The sequence below is a fragment of the Ylistrum balloti genome, unplaced genomic scaffold (assembly GCF_031769215.1).
Source record: "Ylistrum balloti isolate Yb309-2 unplaced genomic scaffold, AGI_CSIRO_Ybal_v1 Utg370042, whole genome shotgun sequence".
Lineage (NCBI taxonomy): Eukaryota > Metazoa > Mollusca > Bivalvia > Pectinida > Pectinidae > Ylistrum > Ylistrum balloti.
The window spans coordinates 2,141,122-2,165,000 of NW_026782099.1; the positions used below are offsets into that span (position 1 = coordinate 2,141,122).

At 38.0% G+C, this 23,879-nt stretch overlaps 1 protein-coding gene across 1 annotated transcript; it reads right to left on the reverse strand.

The window, feature by feature from the left end:
- Positions 1-1,701: 1,701 nt before the first annotated feature.
- LOC132549166 (centrosomal protein CCDC61-like) lies at positions 1,702-21,899 on the reverse strand. Its single transcript, XM_060213086.1, has 16 exons — positions 21,781-21,899; positions 19,228-19,403; positions 18,423-18,505; positions 17,393-17,553; positions 16,879-16,984; positions 15,414-15,460; positions 14,031-14,247; positions 11,204-11,283; positions 10,668-10,933; positions 8,041-8,119; positions 7,666-7,757; positions 7,049-7,084; positions 6,408-6,544; positions 5,855-5,907; positions 2,589-2,674; positions 1,702-2,033 (listed from the first exon to the last, which is right to left on the reverse strand). Exons 2-16 carry the CDS (start codon positions 19,376-19,378, stop codon positions 1,936-1,938), a joined length of 1,692 nt encoding a protein of 563 aa, XP_060069069.1. The 5' UTR covers positions 19,379-19,403; positions 21,781-21,899; the 3' UTR covers positions 1,702-1,935.
- Positions 21,900-23,879: the final 1,980 nt, after the last annotated feature.

The following is a 23,879-nucleotide window of genomic DNA, read 5'->3' on the forward strand; positions in this document are numbered from 1 at the left end:
TACACTCAGACTGACAGTAGATGTGGCTGTGTACAACTGTCCTACTATACATTCAGACTGACAGTAGATGTGGCTGTGTACAACTGTCCTACTATACATTCAGACTGACAGTAGATGTGGCTGTGTACAACTGTCTACTATACATTCTGACTGACAGTAGATGTGGCTGTGTACAAATGTCTACTATACATTCAGACTGACAGTAGATGTGGCTGTGTACAACTGTCCTACTATACATTCAGACTGACAGTAGATGTGGCTGTGTACAACTGTCCTACTATACATTCAGACTGACAGTAGATGTGGCTGTGTACAACTGTCCTACTATACATTCAGACTGACAGTAGATGTGGCTGTGTACAACTGTCTACTATACATTCAGACTGACAGTAGATGTGGCTGTGTACAACTGTCCTACTATACATTCAGACGGACAGTAGATGTTGCTGTGTACAACTGTCTACTATACATTCAGACTGACAGTAGATGTGGCTGTGTACAACTGTTCTACTCTACATTCAGACTGACAGTAGATGTGGCTGTGTACAACTGTCCTACTATACACTCAGACTGACAGTAGATGTGGCTGTGTACAACTGTCCTACTATACATTCAGACTGACAGTAGATGTGGCTGTGTACAACTGTCCTACTATACATTCAGACTGACAGTAGATGTGGCTGTGTACAACTGTTCTACTATACATTCAGACTGACAGTAGATGTGGCTGTGTACAACTGTCCTAATATACATTCAGACTGACAGTAGATGTGGCTGTGTACAACTGTCCTACTATACCTTCAGACTGACAGTAGATGTGGCTGTGTACAACTGTCTTCTTTACATTCAGACTGGAAGATGATGTGGCTGTGTACAACTGTCCTACTTACATTCAGACTGACAGTAGATGTGGCTGTGTACAACTGTCTTCTTTACATTCAGACTGGAAGATGATGTGGCTGTGTACAACTGTCCTACTTACATTCAGACTGACAGTAGATGTGGCTGTGTACAACTGTCCTACTATACATTCAGACTGACAGTAGATGTGGCTGTGTACAACTGTCCTACTATACATTCAGACTGACAGTAGATGTGGCTGTGTACAACTGTCCTACTATACATTCAGACGGACAGTAGATGTTGCTGTGTACAACTGTCCTACTTACATTCAGACTGACAGTAGATGTGGCTGTGTACAACTGTCTTCTTTACATTCAGACTGGAAGATGATGTGGCTGTGTACAACTGTCCTACTTACATTCAGACTGACAGTAGATGTGGCTGTGTACAACTGTCCTACTATACACTCAGACTGACAGTAGATGTGGCTGTGTACAACTGTCCTACTATACATTCAGACGGACAGTAGATGTGGCTGTGTACAACTGTCTTCTTTACATTCAGACTGGAAGATGATGTGGCTGTGTACAACTGTCCTACTATACATTCAGACTGACAGTAGATGTGGCTGTGTACAACTGTCCTACTATACATTCAGACTGACAGTAGATGTGGCTGTGTACAACTGTCCTACTATACATTCAGACTGACAGTAGATGTGGCTGTGTACAACTGTCCTACTATACATTCAGACGGACAGTAGATGTGGCTGTGTACAACTGTCCTACTTTACACTCAGACTGACAGCAGATGTGGCTGTGCACAACTGTCCTACTATACATTCAGACTGGAAGATGATGTGGCTGTGTACAACTGTCCTACTATACTCTCATACACTCAGATTGACAGTGATACTGTTGCTGCTTTCAGCTACTTTAATCCTCATGTATATGTTACAGCTGCTATAGTTGTAGCCTTAATGTGTCTATGGATTGATATGCTTCCCACGGTACTAAATCTTCCGTCACTGACAATCTGTAGAATTCCTGCTGTTTGATCATTAGATCCAGGTGGTCCTTAATCTCTTTTGTGTCATTCCATGCTAGTTTTCATCAGCTGCTGTAGTCGGCTCAGTCTTTCATCAATTTCTGAGATTTCCACTGATCGGTCAAAATAGTCACTATCCTCTCCTGAAATGAAGTAATGTAATCATATTTATCTTCCAAAAAAGGAAAAAAAAGATTTGACCATTTGATAATTTCTTTTAGCCTATGACGACTACCAGGTTATTTAGTGAGCCCAAGTACATTATATGATGTGGTGTCATTGGCAGATAATGGAATGTCATCCCACTAGCTGTATGCCATATTTGTCTAAATAGTTGGCTGTTTAAAATTTATTTCCTTTTTTTTTTCATTTTAGCCCACCACAAGCTCACCTCTTAGAAATATTAAGACTTGTTTCCTAAATCGCATATGAAATAGAAACTTACATTTGTGAGATCCTGTAAATATCATTGTACAGGAAATATGCCAGTTTTGTTCCATATTTATCTTGTACTTTAAGAAGGATAGTTTACTTCTATGACAGATGATTCTATCTACAACAGACTGATTAGGAGTCTGATGTTGTGATATTTTTGGTATAGTCCAGGGTTTTACACTTACAGTTAACACCCATTGATGACCAAATATAACTTTCTTGTGAAAGTTTTGTGTACATTAATTTTCTATCAGTCATCTTACCACTCTCTGCAGGGAAGTTTTCTTTGTTCCTTAGTGGCCGTTTCCTCTTGGTTTGGTAATGGTTGTCAGGAGTACTTGACACAGGAGTGAACAGGTCAAGGTCAAATATGATAACAGGAATTTTACATTTCAGACTCACAAAGCCTGACCTTCAGTCTAACTCATCCTACTTCAATATCAGTGTAACACAGCCTACTTGACCTTCAGTCTGACTCATCCTACTTCAATATCAGTGTAACACAGCCTACTTGACCTTCAGTCTGACTCATCCTACTTCAATATCAGTGTAACACAGCCTACTTGACCTTCAGTCTGACTCACCCTACTTCAATTTCAGTCTAACACAGCCTACTTGACTTTCTGTCTGACTCACCCTACTTCAATATCAGTGTAACACAGCCTACTTGACCTTCAGTCTGACTCATCCTACTTCAATATCAGTGTAACACAGCCTACTTGACCTTCAGTCTGACTCACCCTACTTCAATTTCAGTCTAACACAGCCTACTTGACTTTCTGTCTGACTCACCCTACTTCAATTTCAGTCTAACACAGCCTACTTGTCTTCCAGTTCGACTCACCCTACTTCAATTTCAGTCTAACACAGCCTACTTGTCTTCCAGTTCGACTCACCCTACTTCAATTTCAGTCTAACACAGCCTACTTGTCTTCCAGTCTGACTCATCCTACTTTGATTTCAGTCTAACACAGCCTACTTGACTTTCTGTCTGACTCACCCTACTTCAATTTCAGTCTAACACAGCCTACTTGACTTTCTGTCTGACTCACCCTACTTCAATTTCAGTCTAACACAGCCTACTTGTCTTCCAGTTTGACTCACCCTACTTGACTTTTAGTCTGACTCACCTTATGTAACTTTCAGTCAGACTAATCCACTTAAATTTCAGTCAGACTTTCCCTACTTAAATTTCAGTCTGACTCATCCTACTTGACCTCCAGTCAGGCTCACCATACATAACCTTCAATTAGACTCAGCTTACTTAACTTTCAGTCAGACATAACATACTTAACTTTCAGTTAGCCTCATCCTACTTAACATTCAGTTAGCCTCATCCTACTTAACTTTCAGTCAGACATAACATACTTAACTTTCAGTTAGCCTCATCCTGCTTAACTTTCAGTCAGACATAACATACTTAACTTTCAGTTAGCCTCATCCTACTTAACTTTCAGTCAGACATAACATACTTAACTTTCAGTTAGCCTCATCCTACTTAACTTTCAGTCAGACATAACATACTTAACTTTCAGTTAGCCTCATCCTGCTTAACTTTCAGTCAGACATAACATACTTAACTTTCAGTTAGCCTCATCCTACTTAACTTTCAGTCAGACATAACATACTTAACTTTCAGTTAGCCTCATCCTACTGAACTTTCAGTTAGACTCAGCTTACATAACATTCAGTTAGCCTCATCCTACTTAACTTTCAGTCAGACATAACATACTTAACTTTCAGTTAGCCTCATCCTACTTAACTTTCAGTCAGACATAACATACTTAACTTTCAGTTAGCCTCATCCTACTTAACTTTCAGTTAGACTCAGCTTACATAACATTCAGTTAGCCTCATCCTACTTAACTTTCAGTTAGACTCAGCTTACATAACATTCAGTTAGCCTCATCCTACTTAACTTTCAGTTAGACTCAGCTTACATAACATTCAGTTAGCCTCATCCTACTTAACTTTCAGTCAGACATAACATACTTAACTTTCAGTTAGCCTCATCCTACTTAACTTTCAGTCAGACATAACATACTTAACTTTCAGTTAGCCTCATCCTACTTAACTTTCAGTCAGACATAACATACTTAACTTTCAGTTAGCCTCATCCTACTTAACTTTCAGTCAGACATAACATACTTAAATTTCAGTTTGCCTCATCCTACTTAACTTTCAGTCAGACATAACATACTTAACTTTCAGTTAGCCTCATCCTACTTAACATTCAGTCAGACATAACATACTTAACTTTCAGTTAGCCTCATCCTACTTAACTTTCAGTCAGACATAACATACTTAACTTTCAGTTAGCCTCATCCTACTTAACTTTCAGTTAGACTCAGCTTACATAACATTCAGTTAGCCTCATCCTACTTAACTTTCAGTCAGACATAACATACTTAACTTTCAGTTAGCCTCATCCTACTTAACTTTCAGTCAGACATAACATACTTAACTTTCAGTTAGCCTCATCCTACTTAACTTTCAGTTAGACTCAGCTTACATAACATTCAGTTAGCCTCATCCTACTTAACATTCAGTCAGACTCATCCAATTAGACTTAGCCTACCTTAATTTCAATCAGACTCAGCTTACATAACATTCAGTTAGCCTCATCCTACTTAACATTCAGTCAGACTCATCCAATTAGACTTAGCCTACCTTAATTTCAATCAGACTCAGCTTACATAACATTCAGTTAGCCTCATCCTACTTAACATTCAGTCAGACTCATCCAATTAGACTCAGCCTACCCTTAATTTCAATCAGACTCAGCTTACATAACATTCAGTTAGCCTCATCCTACTTAACATTCAGTCAGACTCATCCAATTAGACTTAGCCTACCTTAATTTCAATCAGACTAGCTTACATAACATTCAGTTAGCCTCATCCTACTTAACTTTCAGTCAGACTCATCCAATTAACTTTCAGCCTATCCCTTAATTTCAATCAGACTCAGCTTACATAACATTCAGTTAGCCTCATCCTACTTAACATTCAGTCAGACTCATCCAATTAGACTCAGCCTACCCTTAATTTCAATCAGACTCAGCTTACATAACATTCAGTTAGCCTCATCCTACTTAACATTCAGTCAGACTCATCCAATTAGACTCAGCCTACCCTTAATTTCAATCAGACTCAGCTTACATAACTTTCAGTTAGACTCAGCTTACATAACATTCAGTCAGACTCATCCAATTAGACTCAGCCTACCCTTAATTTCAATCAGACTCAGCTTACATAACATTCAGTTAGCCTCATCCTACTTAACATTCAGTCAGACTCATCCAATTAGACTCAGCCTACCCTTAATTTCAATCAGACTCAGCTTACATAACATTCAGTTAGCCTCATCCTACTTAACATTCAGTCAGACTCATCCAATTAGACTCAGCCTACCCTTAATTTCAATCAGTCTCAGCTTACCTAACACTAAGAAACAATTGGACTACTTCAGTTTTATCAAATTTGACAGGCCAACATTCTGTTAATGAGTGTACTAACTGTAAGGATATAGTTTCTTGAGGTTCCTTGTTTTGCCATTTATTCTACTTGTTGTTTTCTGTGGCTGAAATAAGTAAATAGCATATAATATATATCAACAGTAATTTAAGAGGTATGGTAATGTAATACATATACACTGACAAATACAGGTATAGGAGAACAAGATCAAAACTCCAGAAATATAGATGCGTGGTTGTGATTTATATTAAGTTTAAACTACTTTGGAGTTATGCCCCTTTATCGTATGTGTATACCATTGAAGTTTACTTTTTTGCATATTATAAGTATCTTCCCTTACTTCCTAACTGTTGAAGGGAAGGCTAGAGGTTATTACATCAGTAGTTGACTTGCAGATTAAGTTGGAATTTTCTTCAGGACATTGTCAATTTATAAGATTTATCTTTATGACTGATAATTTTTATCAAGAAAAGTATTTACATACAGAGACAATGGACCAATATAAAAATTCATTCCAAACTTACATTTACATTTATTTTTTTATTAGAATTGATTTTTATAGTTTCTCATATATTTGTGTTATTTGTCATTTGTTACACAGCTTACCACTTCTGGACTGGACAGATAGGGATTTGTTTGTTGTTCTGGTCGTTTATTTCTGGAATAATTCTTGTTGTATGTTCTTAAACGAGAATAGGAAGAATCTGACATCCCTCCATCACTTAATTCACCTGCACTCCCATCTGAAAATAAAAATGTCAAATTCATTGACAACAGATTATACACAAAAACAAAAGGTATAACTGTGTAATTACAGAAGATTGTTTAAAGTAACTACTGGCCACAGCAGTAATTCCCAAAACATACAGGTATGGATATCTATCACTTTCAGAGAGTTAGCACAAAAGTACTTGTAATGACACCAATCAGATGCTATAACAGCTATCTTGAATCCTAAATTTTAAGTTTTGTTTTAATGTATCTGGTATAACATTTATCTTAAAACATAAAACTGAATACTAGGAAATGTTTGTCCTTGTTTAATTTTCGCCATTTTTCTCCATGAACAGAGAGGGAAAATAAAGAATAGAGGCAAAAGTTTGTTACACTTATATAACACTTTTGTATAATCCTCAAAGGGTAAAAAATAACACATGGCAAAATCATGTACAATGTTAGAATGGGGAAAATAACCTGGGGCAGAAATATCCCAGAATACAGTACAGAACACAATATATACTACTTACATGAGGATGTCCGTGACCTGTTTCGACTGCTTGCTGCTGAAAGTTTTAAACATTTTTTTTAGAAATCTAAAAGAGTAAGGTAATCCTGTATATTGTTTATAAGGATAAACTGAATCGTCATGAAACGGTAGTGTAAACAGATATATCTCTGTCTTCATTGATCTGAGAAAGCTCAGTCAAAATAATATAAGTGTGAATATTTATTAGACAACTAAAGTTTACTGTAGACAAGCTTGGCAATTTTAACAAAAGTTAATACCTTATAGAGAGCTTAAGTTTACTGTAGATAAGCTTGGAGAAGTTAACAAGAGTTAACTATTACCTAATAGACAATTAGAACTATAACCTGGTAGACAATTAGAAATATTACCTGATAAACAATTAGATCTATTACCTGGTAGACAATTAGATCTCGTACAAGACAGATTACTGATAGATGACTTATTGTTTTACCTCGAGGATACCTACAGTTTTACCTGAAAGACGACTAGAGTATAGACCTAAAAGATGACAGGAGATTTACTTGAGAGACAACTAGAGTATAGACCTAAAAGATGACAGGAGATTTACCTGAAAGACGACTAGAGTATAGACCTAAAAGATGACAGGAAATTTACCTGAAAGACGACTAGAGTTGATTCTGGAAGAGCTTGGTGACTGTTTTGATCTGTTGGAGCATCCTGATAAATTAGACATTACTTGCCTTTGTCTGAAAAAAAGGACAAAAATCTTTAAATAGTGTTTTTTGAACTAACAAGAACTTAGTACATTTAACAAAGGCAAAGAAAAAGAAGAAAAAAAGATATTTTTAAAGAAATCCATCTATATATACCTACCTAAAAGCAATATTTTTATGTCATTATTTAAATCTGATACCAGGCATCACATCAGAAAGTAATTTTGATATCACACACCATTCAATATCACACGTCAAAATGCAAACTTAATTCAGGTGTGTTTAAGCTCTACAGCAGTCATCTTTTTTAACTCACTTTTTTAATTTATTTTCTTTCTTTCGTCGTTCTTGATCTTTGATGTAAGCTGAAGGATCAAATCTTGGATTTCTAGCACCTGTGAAGCACCAAAAATAATTGTCTATGATTAAAAAGCAACAGATGACCCCCTTCAAACAACAGAGTTCACAATACTTGAGATGAAACATTCATTCATTGTGTCTTAATGTTATTGTGTATGATGCTTCAGCTGTTCTGTTTTTGGCTGCGTTATTAACCAGTGAAAAACTGGGAGAATATTGGACTCCAATTCAAGTCAGTAGAGCCAACCTGTCAAGGATGGGGAAGTGTGTGTAGCTTCAAGGATGTGATACTAACCTGTTAACGACAGTGAGGGTGTGAAACATAAAGCTGTCAGGGATGGGAAAGGTGTAGAATTTTGTCAGGCTTTGTCACAAACCTGTTGAGGATGGAGAACGTGTTCAACTCTGAGGCGGTAACACTAGCCTGATGGGAATGGAGAAAGTGCATGACTCCTGGGCTGTAACACTAACCTGCTGGGGATGGAGAAAGTGCATGACTCCTGGGCTGTAACACTAACCTGCTGGGGAAGGAGAAAGTGCATGACTCCTGGGTTGTAACACTAACCTAATGCGGATGGAGAAAGTGCATGACTCCTGGGCTGTAACACTAACCTGATGGGGATGGAGAAAGTGCATGACTCCTGGGCTGTAACACTAACCTGATGGGGATGGAGAAAGTGCATGACTCCTGGGCTGTAACACTAACCTGATGGGGATGGAGTAGGTGTTTAACTGCGAGGCTGTAATACTAAACTGCTGGAGATGGCAGTATGACTCCTGGCCTGTAACACTAACCTGATGGGGATGGAGAAAGTGCATGACTCCTGGGCTGTAACACTAACCTGATGGGGATGGAGAAAGTGTTTAACTGCGAGGCTGTAATACTAAACTGCTGGAGATGGAGAAGATGTATGACTCCTTGGCTATAACACTAACCTGCTGGGGAATGAGAAGGTGTAGGAATCCTGGGCTGTAACACTTTCCTGATGGGGATGGAGAAAGTGCATGACTCCTGGGCTGTAACACTAACCTGATGGGGATGGAGAAGGTGTTTAACTGCAAGGCTGTAATTCTAAACTGCTGAGGATGGCAGTATGACTCCTGGGCTTTAACACTAACCTGATGGAGATGGAGAAGGTGTATGACTCTTGGGCTAAAATACTTACCTGTTGGGGATGGAGAAGGTGTATGACTCCTGGGCTGTAACACTAACCTGATGGAGATGGAGAAAGTGTGTGACTCCTGGGCTGTAACACTAACCTGATGGGGATGGAGAAAGTGCAGGACTCCTGGGCTGTAACGCTAACCTGATGGGGATGGAGAAGGTGTGCGACTCCTTGGCTGTAACACTAACCTGCTGGGGATATGAAGGTGTATGACACCTGGGCTGTAACACTAACCTGCTGGTGATGGAGAAAGTGTGTGACTCCTGGGCTGTAACACTAACCTGATGGGGATGGAGAAGGTGTGCGACTCCTTGGCTGTAACACTAACCTGCTGGTGATGGAGAAGGTGTATGACACCTGGGCTGTAACACTAACCTGATGGGGATGGAGAAGGTGTGTGACTCCTGGGCTGTAACACTAAACTGATGGAGATGGAGAAGGTGTATGACTCCTGGGCTGTAACACTAACCTGCTGGTGATGGAGAAGGTGTATGACTCCTGGGCTGTAACACTAACCTGATGGGGATGGAGAAAGTGTGTGACTCCTGGGCTGTAACACTAACCTGCTGGGGATATGAAGGTGTATGACACCTGGGCTGTAACACTAACCTGATGGGGATGGAGAAGATGTATGACTCCTTGGCTATAACACTAACCTGCTGGGGAATGAGAAGGTGTAGGACTCTTTGGCTATAACACTAACCTGCTGGGGAATGAGAAGGTGTGCTGACTCTGAGGATGGCAGTATGGCTTTAACACTGTAACACTAACCTGTTGGGGATGGAGAAGGTGTATGACTCCTGGGCTGTAACACTAACCTGATGAGGATGGAGAAAGTGTGTGACTCCTGGGCTATAACACTAACCTGATGAAGATGGAGAAGGTGTATGACTCCTGGGCTGTAACACTAACCTGCTGGTGATGGAGAAGGTGTATGACTCCTGGGCTGTAACACTAACCTGATGGGGATGGAGAAGGTGTGCGACTCCTTGGCTGTAACACTAACCTGCTGGGGATATGAAGGTGTATGACACCTGGGCTGTAACACTAACCTGATGGGGATGGAGAAGGTGTGTGACTCCTGGGCTGTAACACTAAACTGATGGGGATGGAGAAGGTGTATGACTCCTGGGCTGTAACACTAACCTGCTGGGATGGAGAAGTGTGTGGCTGTAACACTAACCTGCTGGGGATTTTCATGTTGTTGTCATCTGGGCTGTTACACTAACCTGATGGGGATGGTGAAGGTGTATGACTCCTGGGCTGTAACACTAACCTGCTGGTGATGGAGAAGGTGTATGACTCCTGGGCTGTAACACTAACCTGCTGGTGATGGAGAAAGTGTATGACTCCGGGGCTGTAACACTAACCTGCTGGGGATGGAGAAAGTGTGTGACTCCTGGGCTGTAACACTAACCTGCTGGTGATGGAGAAGGTGTGCGACTCCTTGGCTTTGTAAAGGAGTTTCTATATGAAGAGTTTCGGCTCCTATTGGGAGCAGATGAAGGACGATCTTGGTCTCGGGATAATGACCTATCTCTGACAGACAATCGGTCACTTGACCATGACCTATCCCTGGACAGAGATCGTTCCCGAGAAAGTGATCGCTCTCTAGAAGGAAATCTGTCCCTTGTAGGAGGTCGTGAAGACCGCTGATGGTGGACTGGTGGGTGTAGTCTGTCTCTGTGGTAACAAACACAATAATCTTGTTCATATATTTACCATTCCTCTGGTTTTCAAAGAAACAAAACAATTACCAGAATACATACAAATAATGGAACAGAGTCCTTAAAGTACTAATTACAAAACAAAATCTTAATTAAAATGTCCCACTGAATAACATTCTTTATATAAAATATGAAATTCAAACAGTCTCCATGCCTTTATTTTACCATTATTTCCAGGCATTAAGAAATATATTGGCGACTTTCATAAAACTACTTAACCACCCACCTTTTGTACATAGCTAATTCATTAGTTAAGCTCTTTACTCGAACACGCAGATTTCGTTCCGATGCCCTCAGCTCTTCAACCTGCATCAGAAAGTTTAGTAATAGTAAATAAGTGATATAAGAGGGTGAAAATGATATAATCAGGATTTCAATTAATTAATACACTCACATATAAATTACAAACTTAATAACCCTGTATATGTCCACAGCCTCCCAAACACACATGCATGCAACACATGCACTCACGTAGCTTACAACATCAGGAGGCTGTCCTCAAATAACCTAGCCCTTGAAAGGACAAAACCAAAGCAGTTAGTTTTGATATACACATTAGAGATAATACCATTGGAAATAAACATTGCATATATTATTTAAATTACATTCTAATGCATAAATACTAGGAACCATGTAAACCCTTTGAACAATTAAGGGGAAAAAGTCATAAAAAAATTTGTGTCTACAAGTAGGCTGACACCAGACCCACAGGAACAACACTGCATCTGCCTGCAGGCTGACACCATACCAACAGGAACAACCCTGTATCTACATACAAGTTGATATCACACCAACAGGAACAACCCATTGTCTACATACAAGTTGACATCACACCAACAGAAACAATTCTGTGTCTACATACAAGTTGACATCACACCAACAGGAACAACCCTGTGTCTACATACAAGTTGACATCACACCAACAGGAACAACCCTGTGTCTACATACAAGTTGACATCACACCAACAGAAACAATTCTGTGTCTACATACAAGTTGACATCACACCAACAGGAACAATCCATTGTCTACATACAAGTTGACATCACACCAACAGGAACAATCCATTGTCTACATACAAGTTGACATCACATCACACCAACAGAAACAATTCTGTGTCTACATACAAGTTGACATCACACCAACAGGAACAATCCATTGTCTACATACAAGTTGACATCACACCAACAGAAACAATTCTGTGTCTACATACAAGTTGACATCACATCACACCAACAGAAACAATTCTGTGTCTACATACAAGTTGACATCACACCAACAGGAACAATTCTGTGTCTACATACAAGTTGACATCACACCAACAGTGTGACATACATACAAGTTGACATCACACCAACAGAAACAATTCTGTGTCTACATACAAGTTGACATCACACCAACAGAAACAATTCTGTGTCTACATACAGTCCGACACCACACCAACAGGAACAACCCTGTGTCTACATACAAGTTGACATCACATCACACCAACAGAAACAATTCTGTGTCTACATACAAGTTGACATCATTCTGTGTCTACATACAAGTTGACATCACACCAACAGAAACAATTCTGTGTCTACATACAAGTTGACATCACACCAACAGGAACAATTCTGTGTCTACATACAAGTTGACATCACATCACACCAACAGAAACAATTCTGTGTCTACATACAAGTTGACATCACACCAACAGGAACAACCCTGTGTCTACATACAAGTTGACATCACACCAACAGGAATAACCCTGTGTCTATATACAGTCTGACACCACACCAACAGGAATAACCCAGTGTCTATATACAGTCTGACACCACACCAACAGGAACAACCCTGTGTCTACATACAAGTTGACATCACACCAACAGGAACAACCCTGTGTCTACATACAAGTTGACATCACACCAACAGGAACAACCCTGTGTCTACATACAAGTTGACATCACATCACACCAACAGGAACAACCCTGTGTCTACATACAAGTTGACATCACACCAACATAAACAATCCAACAATTCTGTGTCTACATACAACCCTGTGTCTACATATATACACATACACATCACACCAACAGGAACAACCCTGTGTCTACATACAAGTTGACATCACATCACACCAACAGAAACAATTCTGTGTCTACATACAAGTTGACATCACACCAACAGGAACAACCCTGTGTCTACATACAAGTTGACATCACACCAACAGGAACAACCCTGTGTCTACATACAAGTTGACATCACATCACACCAACAGGAACAATTCTGTGTCTACATACAAGTTGACATCACACCAACAGAAACAATTCTGTGTCTACATACAAGTTGACATCACACCAACAGGAACAACCCTGTGTCTACATACAAGTTGACATCACATCACACCAACAGGAACAACCCTGTGTCTACATACAAGTTGACATCACACCAACAGAAACACTTCTGTGTCTACATACAAGTTGACATCACACCAACAGGAACAATTCTGTGTCTACATACAAGTTGACATCACATCACACCAACAGAAACAATTCTGTGTCTACATACAAGTTGACATCACACCAACAGAAACAATTCTGTGTCTACATACAAGTTGACATCACACCAACAGGAACAATTCTGTGTCTACATACAAGTTGACATCACACCAACAGGAACAATCCTGTGTCTACATACAAGTTGACATCACACCAACAGGAACAACCCTGTGTCTACATACAAGTTGACATCACACCAACAGGAACAACCCTGTGTCTACATACAAGTTGACATCACATCACACCAACAGAAACAATTCTGTGTCTACATACAAGTTGACATCACACCAACAGGAACAACCCTGTGTCTACATACAAGTTGACATCACATCACACCAACAGAAACAATTCTGTGTCTACATACAAGTTGACATCACACCAACAGAAACCACATGGTCCTTACCTACAGTCTGACACCAACACAAACAGTCCTAATTTTGTAATCCCCCCCCCACCAGATTGTAGTAGGAATATGAAGTGGTAAAACATCCTTATTGACACATCAGTATATTTACCTCCTCTAGCAAATCTCTGTATTCCTGGCTACGTTTACTTGCAGATCGCTGATGTCTTGTCTTCTCTTTCATCAGCTCCTCCTCTAAACTCTTACTAAATATTTTTAAAGCACGAATTTCCTTGACAGCATTTCCTGATGAAGTGTTCTTCATCTCCCGCCTGTACTGTAGAAATTCAGCTTCTGTTTCCTCCTTCTCCTTCAGCAATGTTTTATAACTGCAACAAGTTGTATAAATATAGACAGTTTAACATTATTTAAACCAGTCTTTGTACGAAACAGATCAGAGATATTACATGTTTACCAGACTCAGTGGGTCAGTATTCTTTATTTAATCTGACAGATTCTTTCTAGTTAAGGTGTTTTTACTGTCACTAAAATTACTGATAAATGATCTTAAGATGCGTGTTGTTTCTAGTGTCAAAAATAACAAAACAAAAATTTTAAAAAGAGTTCTTGCCTAATTTTGTGCAATCACTCCTCCCCTTGAAAATGCATAGTAAGTTGTATTGTTCTTGGATTATTAAACAAGAGGCATAGAGGGCCTGTATAGCTCACCTGGATATTTAAGTCAATAATACAAAACTTTACATTTCTTTAGAAAAACATTTCCCCAGATGAGCCTCATCCCTCAGATATAGCTTCAAATTCCCTAGGGGTGGGGACAGAGATCAGTTGTTCATCTCCTTATATCTAGCAATGCTATTAAGTTATGGGATGGTAATTTCAATGGCTTCAAATATATAATCTTTCCTAGGGTAGGACCAGACTCCAGGACAAATTATAAGTTACAACTGTGCTCTATCTCCTGATGCTCAGCAATATTAGAGTTATTCACTGGGGGTCACAACTGTTTCAAAGAACCAAAGATCCCAATGAATTGTTGATGGTACAAAGCAATGATATGAAAATGAACTAAATCTATTTGAGGGTAGATTTTTCCTGTTGGGCTTTGTCCGTCTGGTCCAACACTTTAAATAAAACTAATTTCATGTCACCCAAGCATGCTTCAGACCAAAAATGGACAACATCCTGCGATTCCTGAAGAAGATACATTTTATAGAAATTGATAGATTTTTTTGCCCTATTGGGTCCTGTCCCTCTTGCCCCAAGGGGCATAGACCCACTGTTTATACAAAACTTATTTCCTTTCACCTCAGCATACTTCAGACAGGACAATATGCTGCAATTCCAGAAGAACAAGATAGCATTTAAAGAAACTTATTGATTTTCCTCGTTAGGCTTCCTTAGATAAACTGACTGGAAGATATTGTTATTACTGGGGACATCTCTAAAGCATTTGGGAAATGGAGACTTTTTTTTAAAATTTCAATATGAATTCTTTTTAACTTGCATTTTCAGCTTAAAGACACAGTAGACTTACTCTCGCTGTAACTTTTCCATTTCCTTTGACTTGAATTCTGATCCTCCCTGATTAATACAAAAAACATACACAGCTAATAATGGAGGCATGTTTATAATATATATCAATTATTTATGTTTTAGTTCAGGTGAATACAGTCTGTACAACATTACATAGACCCGTTAAAGATATCAACAGAGACAAAACTGAAGTCAATAACAGTTTTTCATAGGTTCATGTAAACATGATATCAGTTAAATAGACAACTTCATTGATACACTACAGATATACATCGCATAAAACTTTTAAGTAACATCATGATAGAATTACACATGAAATACATGTTTACATGTCCCACTATGTTAGTATGGAACTTGCGAGCAATATATACGAAATTTTTATCTCTCCTCCATCCACCCCTACAAATTTCCAAGTCAATTTGTTAACTATAATTATGATATGTAAGCAACATCATTATGTTGATGTCTTTTTTAAATACAATAGGTTTTACATGCATTGTAAAACATGAAATTATTTTTTTGTTAATTCTCAAAATTCACTTAAAAATCACCTTTAACCTTAAAAATAATACCACCCTTCCTGAAAAAAGAAGAGCAAAGCCTGTCTGATATTTTAAAGTACTTGTTTCAATATGACTATAAACAAAATCTGTGGTGAATAGAATAAGCAATAAAGACTTCTTAGTCATTTCTCAAAATTGAAGTTATTGTCCCAAAAATACACTAAAATATAAAATTAATGTACAATGTACTATTTGGTAGGTCCATACCACAATGTAAATACATTCCAGGGTTGATTGAAAAAGCACTTGTACTTAATGAAAACTGAGCTTAACATAAAACTTTAAAGTCTAGCTTCTCAAATCCCTAATTTTAAGAGTTGCTAGACCATATTGGTAATTATAAAATCTGAAAGATATTTTGTAGATGGTGGATGTGTTGAGGTGTCTACTATGTGATCTAGCTATAATAAGTTTGGTTGAAGTTGGACTTGATATAAGTTATACTTTTTGAGCAACATAGCTGAATGCTAAACTTTAAAGTAAAATAATGAAGACATTGTCACAAAAGTACACCATTGCCTCACTTCCACGACTTTTTGTTGTAGACGAGAACGAAAAATGAAAGATTGACTATATGTGACCACAACTTGGTCAAGAAAATTTCAGAAATTTCTAAGAATCTATTTGTACAGGACTTAAGAATGTCTTAATTGCCCTCAGTTGATGCAAGAATATAATTACTCAAACAACCAACATAAATCTGTTTAAAATCTACTGAACACATACAAATAAATTGATATTTTATGCAACCTTTCAGGCTATTGGTTTTGCCTACATGTTCTATAAAAGGAATCGTAGCTCAATGGTTTGACACGACAACTTAATGCTTCATTGTCATAGCCCAATGTTTTGGTGTATACCACACCACTGTTTAATAAGTGCGTTCTAGTTATATCCAGTTACCTGTTGCCGCAAAACTTTGATTTCCTCCCTGAGCTGTCGAATTGTCTCCTGAAGACGGCGTGGGTCAGGTTTTCCCATGTAAGGTATTGGGAGAGGATAGTGGATTCTGTACAATATAATGCACCCTTAGAATACTTATAGCTTTGTGGTTTGTTTAGTGAAAATACAGTAACATTTCATACAAATGTATCACAGATATTTAAAAACCACATCTGCTATTTTATATTTCCTTTTATAATAATTGAATACTGAAACAATTAACAGCCCTCAAATGGTGATTAAAGCACATTTATCTGTCAAAAATGCTAAATTGAATACAAACCACTTTATATCAATAATAATACTCTTTACTTGTACTGAACATTTCTGAGATAATAAAAATGTTATGCTGTATCATTCTTGAACAGAATTTTCACTTTTTTACACTGGAATTAATTGGTTACAGTGCATTCTTAAAAAAATTAGAGCATAAGATATTACAACAATTACAAAAGGTGCTGAGGTAAATATTCACCTGTCAAATTCCACAGTGTAAGTGAGGATGAGGTAGCGCTTTGAGTTGACAGACACAGATCTGTTAGAAGGAATGGAGCTTTTGGGTACATTTGTCTTCCTCTGTCTAAGGGACTCCAGGTCTGAGTAGGTAAGCAAGTCCAGTGATACACTGTCACTGCTCTGAGTGACAAAAACAAATTTGCTTTATTTTACATTAAATCTACTGACATTGTGTTTAGTTTTAATATCACAAAATCTTTCTATTCAAGATGGTTTAATGAAATGAGAGAACAAAACACCCTTTCAAAACTTATTTATAAATAATCAATAAAGATAATTTCTTGATACAATTAACAATGTTTTTTTCTATTGGAACATAAAACAAGAGGCCCAGAGGGCCTGTATTGCTCACCTCGATATTTCAGTCAATACTTAAAAAATTTACATTTCCTTAGAAGAAAAGTATTTCCCCTGATGAGCCTCACCTCACAGATGCAGCTTCAAATTCCCTAGGGGTGAGGACAGAGGTCAGTTTTTAATCTCTTGATGTCCAGCAATGCTATAAGGTTATGGGATGATGATCTCAATGGCTTCAAATATATAATCTGTCCTAAGATGGGACCAGACCCCAAGACAAATTATTAGTTACAATTGTGGTTATCTCATGAAGCTCAGCAATGCTATAGATATTCAATAGGGATCACAATTGTTTCAATGAACCAAGGGGGAGGGGGGAGCAGTGTCAGACCCACCAAATACACATAATTGCTTCCTCTTTGATCAAAGATGCTTCAGACCAAATTTGGTTAAAATCCACACAGTCGTTCATGAAAAGTTGCAATATACAGTAAAAAGTTGGCAGCCAACGGACCACAGGAGGACATATGTTGCAGTATCCCTATAGCAAGCACATTTGTTTATCAGAAACAATTATGTAGCTCTATCCCTGTTACTACTCCAGATTCCTATCCTCATACCTTCAGGGTGTTTAATGCCAATAGGATTATGATATGAATCAGTTACAATAACACTTAAGCATGTTATCTTACCTGAGTGACAGCAGATTCCAACATACTATTGAAGATGTGAAATTGTTTAAAGTTTCCTGTCTTATGGGTCAGGTCCTCTATATCTGTAACATATTGTAAATAGATACAAATGATGATACAATGTACATGATTCAATACATACTTATTTTTAACAGATTGCCTGATTATCAGAAGTAAGTATGAAACAAATGACAAGAGTATCATTGAAACTGATGAATGCTCCCCGAAAACGACTTTATTGGACACAAAATTTTATCAAAGGGCAATAGTTCTGTGATTAAGGGGTTGAAGGCCTTGAATTTGGTATACCGCACAGTCTCTTAGCATGACCAATGTATACAGTTAGTTTCACAATCCTAGTTTTAATGCAAGCAAAGATTTGCTCTTGATATAAAATTTTAACAAAGCGCAATAACTCTATACAAGGGATCATGGTCTCTGACTTTGCTACAGTGCACATTGTTTTGTATGACTGATGTGCATATCATGTTCCAATATCCTTGTTTTAATGCAGACAAAGTAACCCTCCAGACACAAATCTTTAACAACGGGTGATAACTCTATAATTGAGGGGTTGTGGGGCCAAAACATTGGTACATTGCACATTGTCTTCATATGATCAATGTATACACCAACTTTCATTATCCTACCTTAAATAAATACAAGCAAAGTTATGCTCTGGACAAGATTTTAAAGACAGGCAATAATTCTGTAACAGACTGAAAGATGTATGGATGGACAGGCAAGGCACTGACCATATGCCTATCCTGAAAATTTTCTAGGAGCATAAAAAATGGATACTTACATGCAGAATCAAATGTGGCCCGCCATTGGTCTGCTGTTAACCTATCCTCTACCTCCAGGGTCAGACTCTGTGACTGAGTGGACATTGTTACAATGTACTCAATCCCTCGGAAAACATAGGAGGTTGACACTGTAGTCTCTTCTTCCATCATGGGATCTTTATCTAATGGATCAAGCCTAAAGACGTTTCAATGAATTATATGAGTGACAAGTAATTGAACACTGAAAAACTGTATTTAAGGTGACAAACATTGAAACAAGAAATCAAAATTTTTTTGGCCTATTTACATTTCCCAAATATATATATAATTCATATAAAGCCCATGGTCAGTAACAGTCATCTGACTCTAAAGACCCACATATGAATACGACATTTTCTGCAAACTTGAAATCATATTCTTTATACATGCACTATGCAATTGCAATTGCAATTACTACAGGCGTATTGCTTGTTGAAAAAGTAAGCTACATGACTAATATCAAGAACCTTATCCTTTCCCCTATACTGAGAAGAAGTTGCTTAAGCATCCGACACCTGTGACCTTAAAAGTGGGTCAAGGTAAAAAATTTGGTAGCCCTATATCCTCGTATGCTACTTACCAAATATCAGATACCCTAGATTCCTAGGGATCAAACACTTTTTCTGAATTTAGGAAACAATGCCCAAATCTCAATGATGTTTCCGACTAAATTTCATTGCAGTAATTTCAAGCTTTATAAGGAGTAGCGGTTTTAACCAAAATATTGTCAAATTTCTTCAATTGAAGCCCCGCCCCAAATTCCCTAGGGGTCAATCAAATTTCTGAATTTAAGAAATAATTGTCTACCCAACTGATGAATTAGGCCAAAGCTAGTTGAAACCTATTCAGGCAGAAAGAAGTAGTAGGGTTTTAAAGCCAATTTCAGCACCTTCCCCTTGAGGGCCCCATAAGAAATGACTACCCTCAAACAATGATGCATCCGACCAAAATTGGTTCAAATCCACATCAGTATGAAAGAGGAGTAGGGTATTCAAAAAAATATTGTATGCATGACGACAGAACAAACACAATGTGCTGACACATTTTATAAGCCTCTTCATTATCAATATCAGGCCTTCAGCAGGGGTTTCAAGAAAACTTAATTAAATTATGAAAATAAAAAACTTGTACCCTTCCACTTCACGTATATGTTTTGAGCTGTTGGTAAATATAGTGCTTTTTTGTCATATTTTTGCAACTATTGCACTTACAAGAGAATTGAACGTGTAAATCAGACAAAAAATTATGATCATGACTGCTTCATTTGCAATATTTTTATTGCCTTGTCTCCTAACTGCATCATTTGATGTACTTGCAATATTTGTTTGAATTCAATCATATTTGAATTTTCTTTTCAAATCATGCATAGATGAGTTAGGCCATGAAACATACAGTTCAAAATGATATATGTACATATGTAGATAAAGTTGCATTTGCTTTTAGCCAGTGCCTACATGTATTTCATACTAAACTTAATTGAGAATTTTTCACAATTTACAACGGGACAAAGTCTGACAAAAATAATCAGTTAGAGGACATTCTATATGTGATATATAGCTATCCTACTACTAAACTAGCAGGAATCATAAAAGTATATAAAAAACAACAAGGAATACAATGTCATCAGAGCAGGTCAGGTAGGGTACTGGCACTTGTCTTTTTTGTTAAATAATCATTGCATCTCAGTAAAAATGCATCACACATGTCCAATAAGAATTGCTCTTTAATTACAACATGAAAAATCATTATGACAATGTTTTGTACTGGCGGATATTGGACTTATATTGCAGATTGCATTTTGTAGCAATTTTTATTGTCATGCAAATTTACCAGTCTCCACATAAACAGGATGCGGTACACTTTGTTTACACCTCTACAGGAAAGCAGAACAGTTGCCAGAATAAGTCAGTGTTCTACTAGCAAGAAAAAAGAACATGACCTGGTGTTCATCGGTCAGTGTGGAACAGGAAAGACACATGAAAAACTATTAAGACAAAATTTACAGTGTTACATTTTTATTTATATGGAAAACATGATAACCTTCTTCCTTATACTGGCCAGTGCAACACAATGTCAGAACATTTTTTTTTCATTGAAGAACATTTTCACCTGGGCACATATTATGTAATTTTACTGAGATGCAATGAACAGACAAGTAAGTTGTGGTACCCTACCTTACCTCCGACGACGACGTTGCATTCCTTGTGCTTCCTGTGGTCCGTGCCAATGTGTATTGACCAAAAGTTTCTGTCTCTAAAATGATTGTTTACTCTAAAATAAGCACAGTCAGTAAAAATGTATATATTAATAACTACATATTTCATGTAGATATTGACATTTAGAGACAAAAACCTCACGTCTACGCTGTATACGGTTTGTCAAATAAGCATGGGTTATTTGTTTACCTTCTAGAATAACAACAGCGATTGCGTTATTTACACAATACCTAACATATATTAATGGAATAAAGATAAAATAATGCTTGCAGTAACGCACAAGAAAATAGCAATTAGTAGTTTTACTTAAAAACTTACAGTATAGACAACAAACTGAACCAGTCTCGACTTGTCAAAATTTAGTCCGGCTTAAGAAATGGACGCAGACTCCTCTTAATCTGCTGGTTAGGACCTCTTATCGGTTGATTCGATGCTAACAGTATCTACAACTTCGTGCCATTCATCGTAGGCTCCAAAATGAGCATTTATGTATATAAAGTAAATTTTGGTTATTCCTATGTTCAAAACAGCCGCATGAAGGCAGCCATATTGGAATAAACGTCACTAGGTTGGGGCGTGTGTAGTAAATGAAAATCAAGACGGTCCTACATTTCCGGACTAACTGAATTTTCACGGTTATATCGCGGATTAATTCAAAGCACATAGTTTTCATGAACATACTGTATAAACCAAACATACATTGTTTATTCCTAACAAATAATAAACTTGACCCTTTTTAATAGGTTACCAGCACGCCTATTTTGGAAATCTGCTCTTTATAACCACAACAACAATAATAATAATAATAATAATCACGAAGTACTAGATATTTTGTGCCTCTGAAGTTTAGTATTATCAGAGCGAACATAATCTCAAGGTTTTTCTGTGTAAGTAATTTATTTGACGGGTGTAACATTTGTTATTTTGGCCTTTCGTTCATAAGTGGCAACTTCTTGCTTCTTCGGATGACGGTCCCTTAGCTTACAGTTATATTCCACAGTCTTATCAACTGACATCAAGGCTGCCTCCATCTCATTAATACTGATAGACCCTGGGGAGTCAATAATCAGGAGTTGAACCATTTTTCATATTCCGTAAAACTGGCAAGCTTTGACTAACACCCCGTACCACTCAAAAGTCAATAATTACCAAGCGAAAGGAAGCAGTATTTTAGGTTGAAAACTCCCGATGGAATAACAATGCGGAACAGACGACAGAATAACCCTATGGACAGTTGTTCATGCTAGCATTGATCTTCGGTGAAATACGCTTACAATACTGGTCAACATTGGCGTAGGAAATTGTCCCAGAGGTGACTTTTGTGAAACGTGTAAAACCGTTGAGTTTTTTTATGGGCGGGAGGGGGGAGGTGCGAGTACCATTTTTCAGTTTTCTGCATCTGTATTTTTCATATCTATATTTCAGTGATTTTATCGATTTTCTGGGGGAGGGCCCCCCAGACCACTCGCCAAAGCTTCGCGCCTTCGGAGTTGCCAGATTTTTGCACCCCCCCCCCTCCCCCAACTTTAGATCCTGGCTACGCCACTGCTGGTCAACACCCCAAACTAAATCTGAAGACTGATAGGAAAATGTTACCCCGATCACAATATCGAAGTTTTTAACACTCGCCATAATATACTTCAGAAGACTTTGCTAACGATGTCTGACAGGGTTACACTGTCACTAGCCGCATGTATCTAGATAAAATATGAATAAAATGGACATCTTATGCCAGATAACCGGTAACTTTACAGCTTCTTGATATCTGGATTGTGTTCAAATAAATCGTCAGACTGGATTGTTGGTACCCCGAACATACCAGACGCTAAATAACTCTTCCAACTCGAAACACACGATCTAGAGTTCAAGACTGGTTCCCTAACCACGGTGTCTGACGTCTGCCAATAATGTATCTTCCTGAGCTCAGATTATGATCAAGCAAATAGATATTTCCAAACAGGAATTACAAATAATCCTGCCGGACAATGTAAATCTATGGTGTCGTCATTTCCTGTTCCCTGGTTAGAATCTATGGTCACTGGGGCTGTATCATTTGTAGCTCCATGATAGGGAAGTGTCATTTTCGTACATAAAACTTTGCTGTCACTTACCTAACATTGCGCATCATGCATCTTCGAGAACAGGGAAACAGTCTGAGGACAACTGTGATAACGTCTGTTGTAGCCCGAGCCTCCCCTGTTTCCTTCACCTGACCTTAGTCCCCTCTTTCCTTCACCAGACATTATCCATTTAAACATGAAGTCCGAGTTTTCCCTGGTTACTTCATCAGACCTTAGTCCCCTGTTTCATACATCAAACATTAGCCATCTAAATATAACGTCTGTTGTAGCCCGAGTTTTCCCTGGTTATGTTCACACCAGATCATAGAATTTAAACAGAGCATTAACTGATCATCA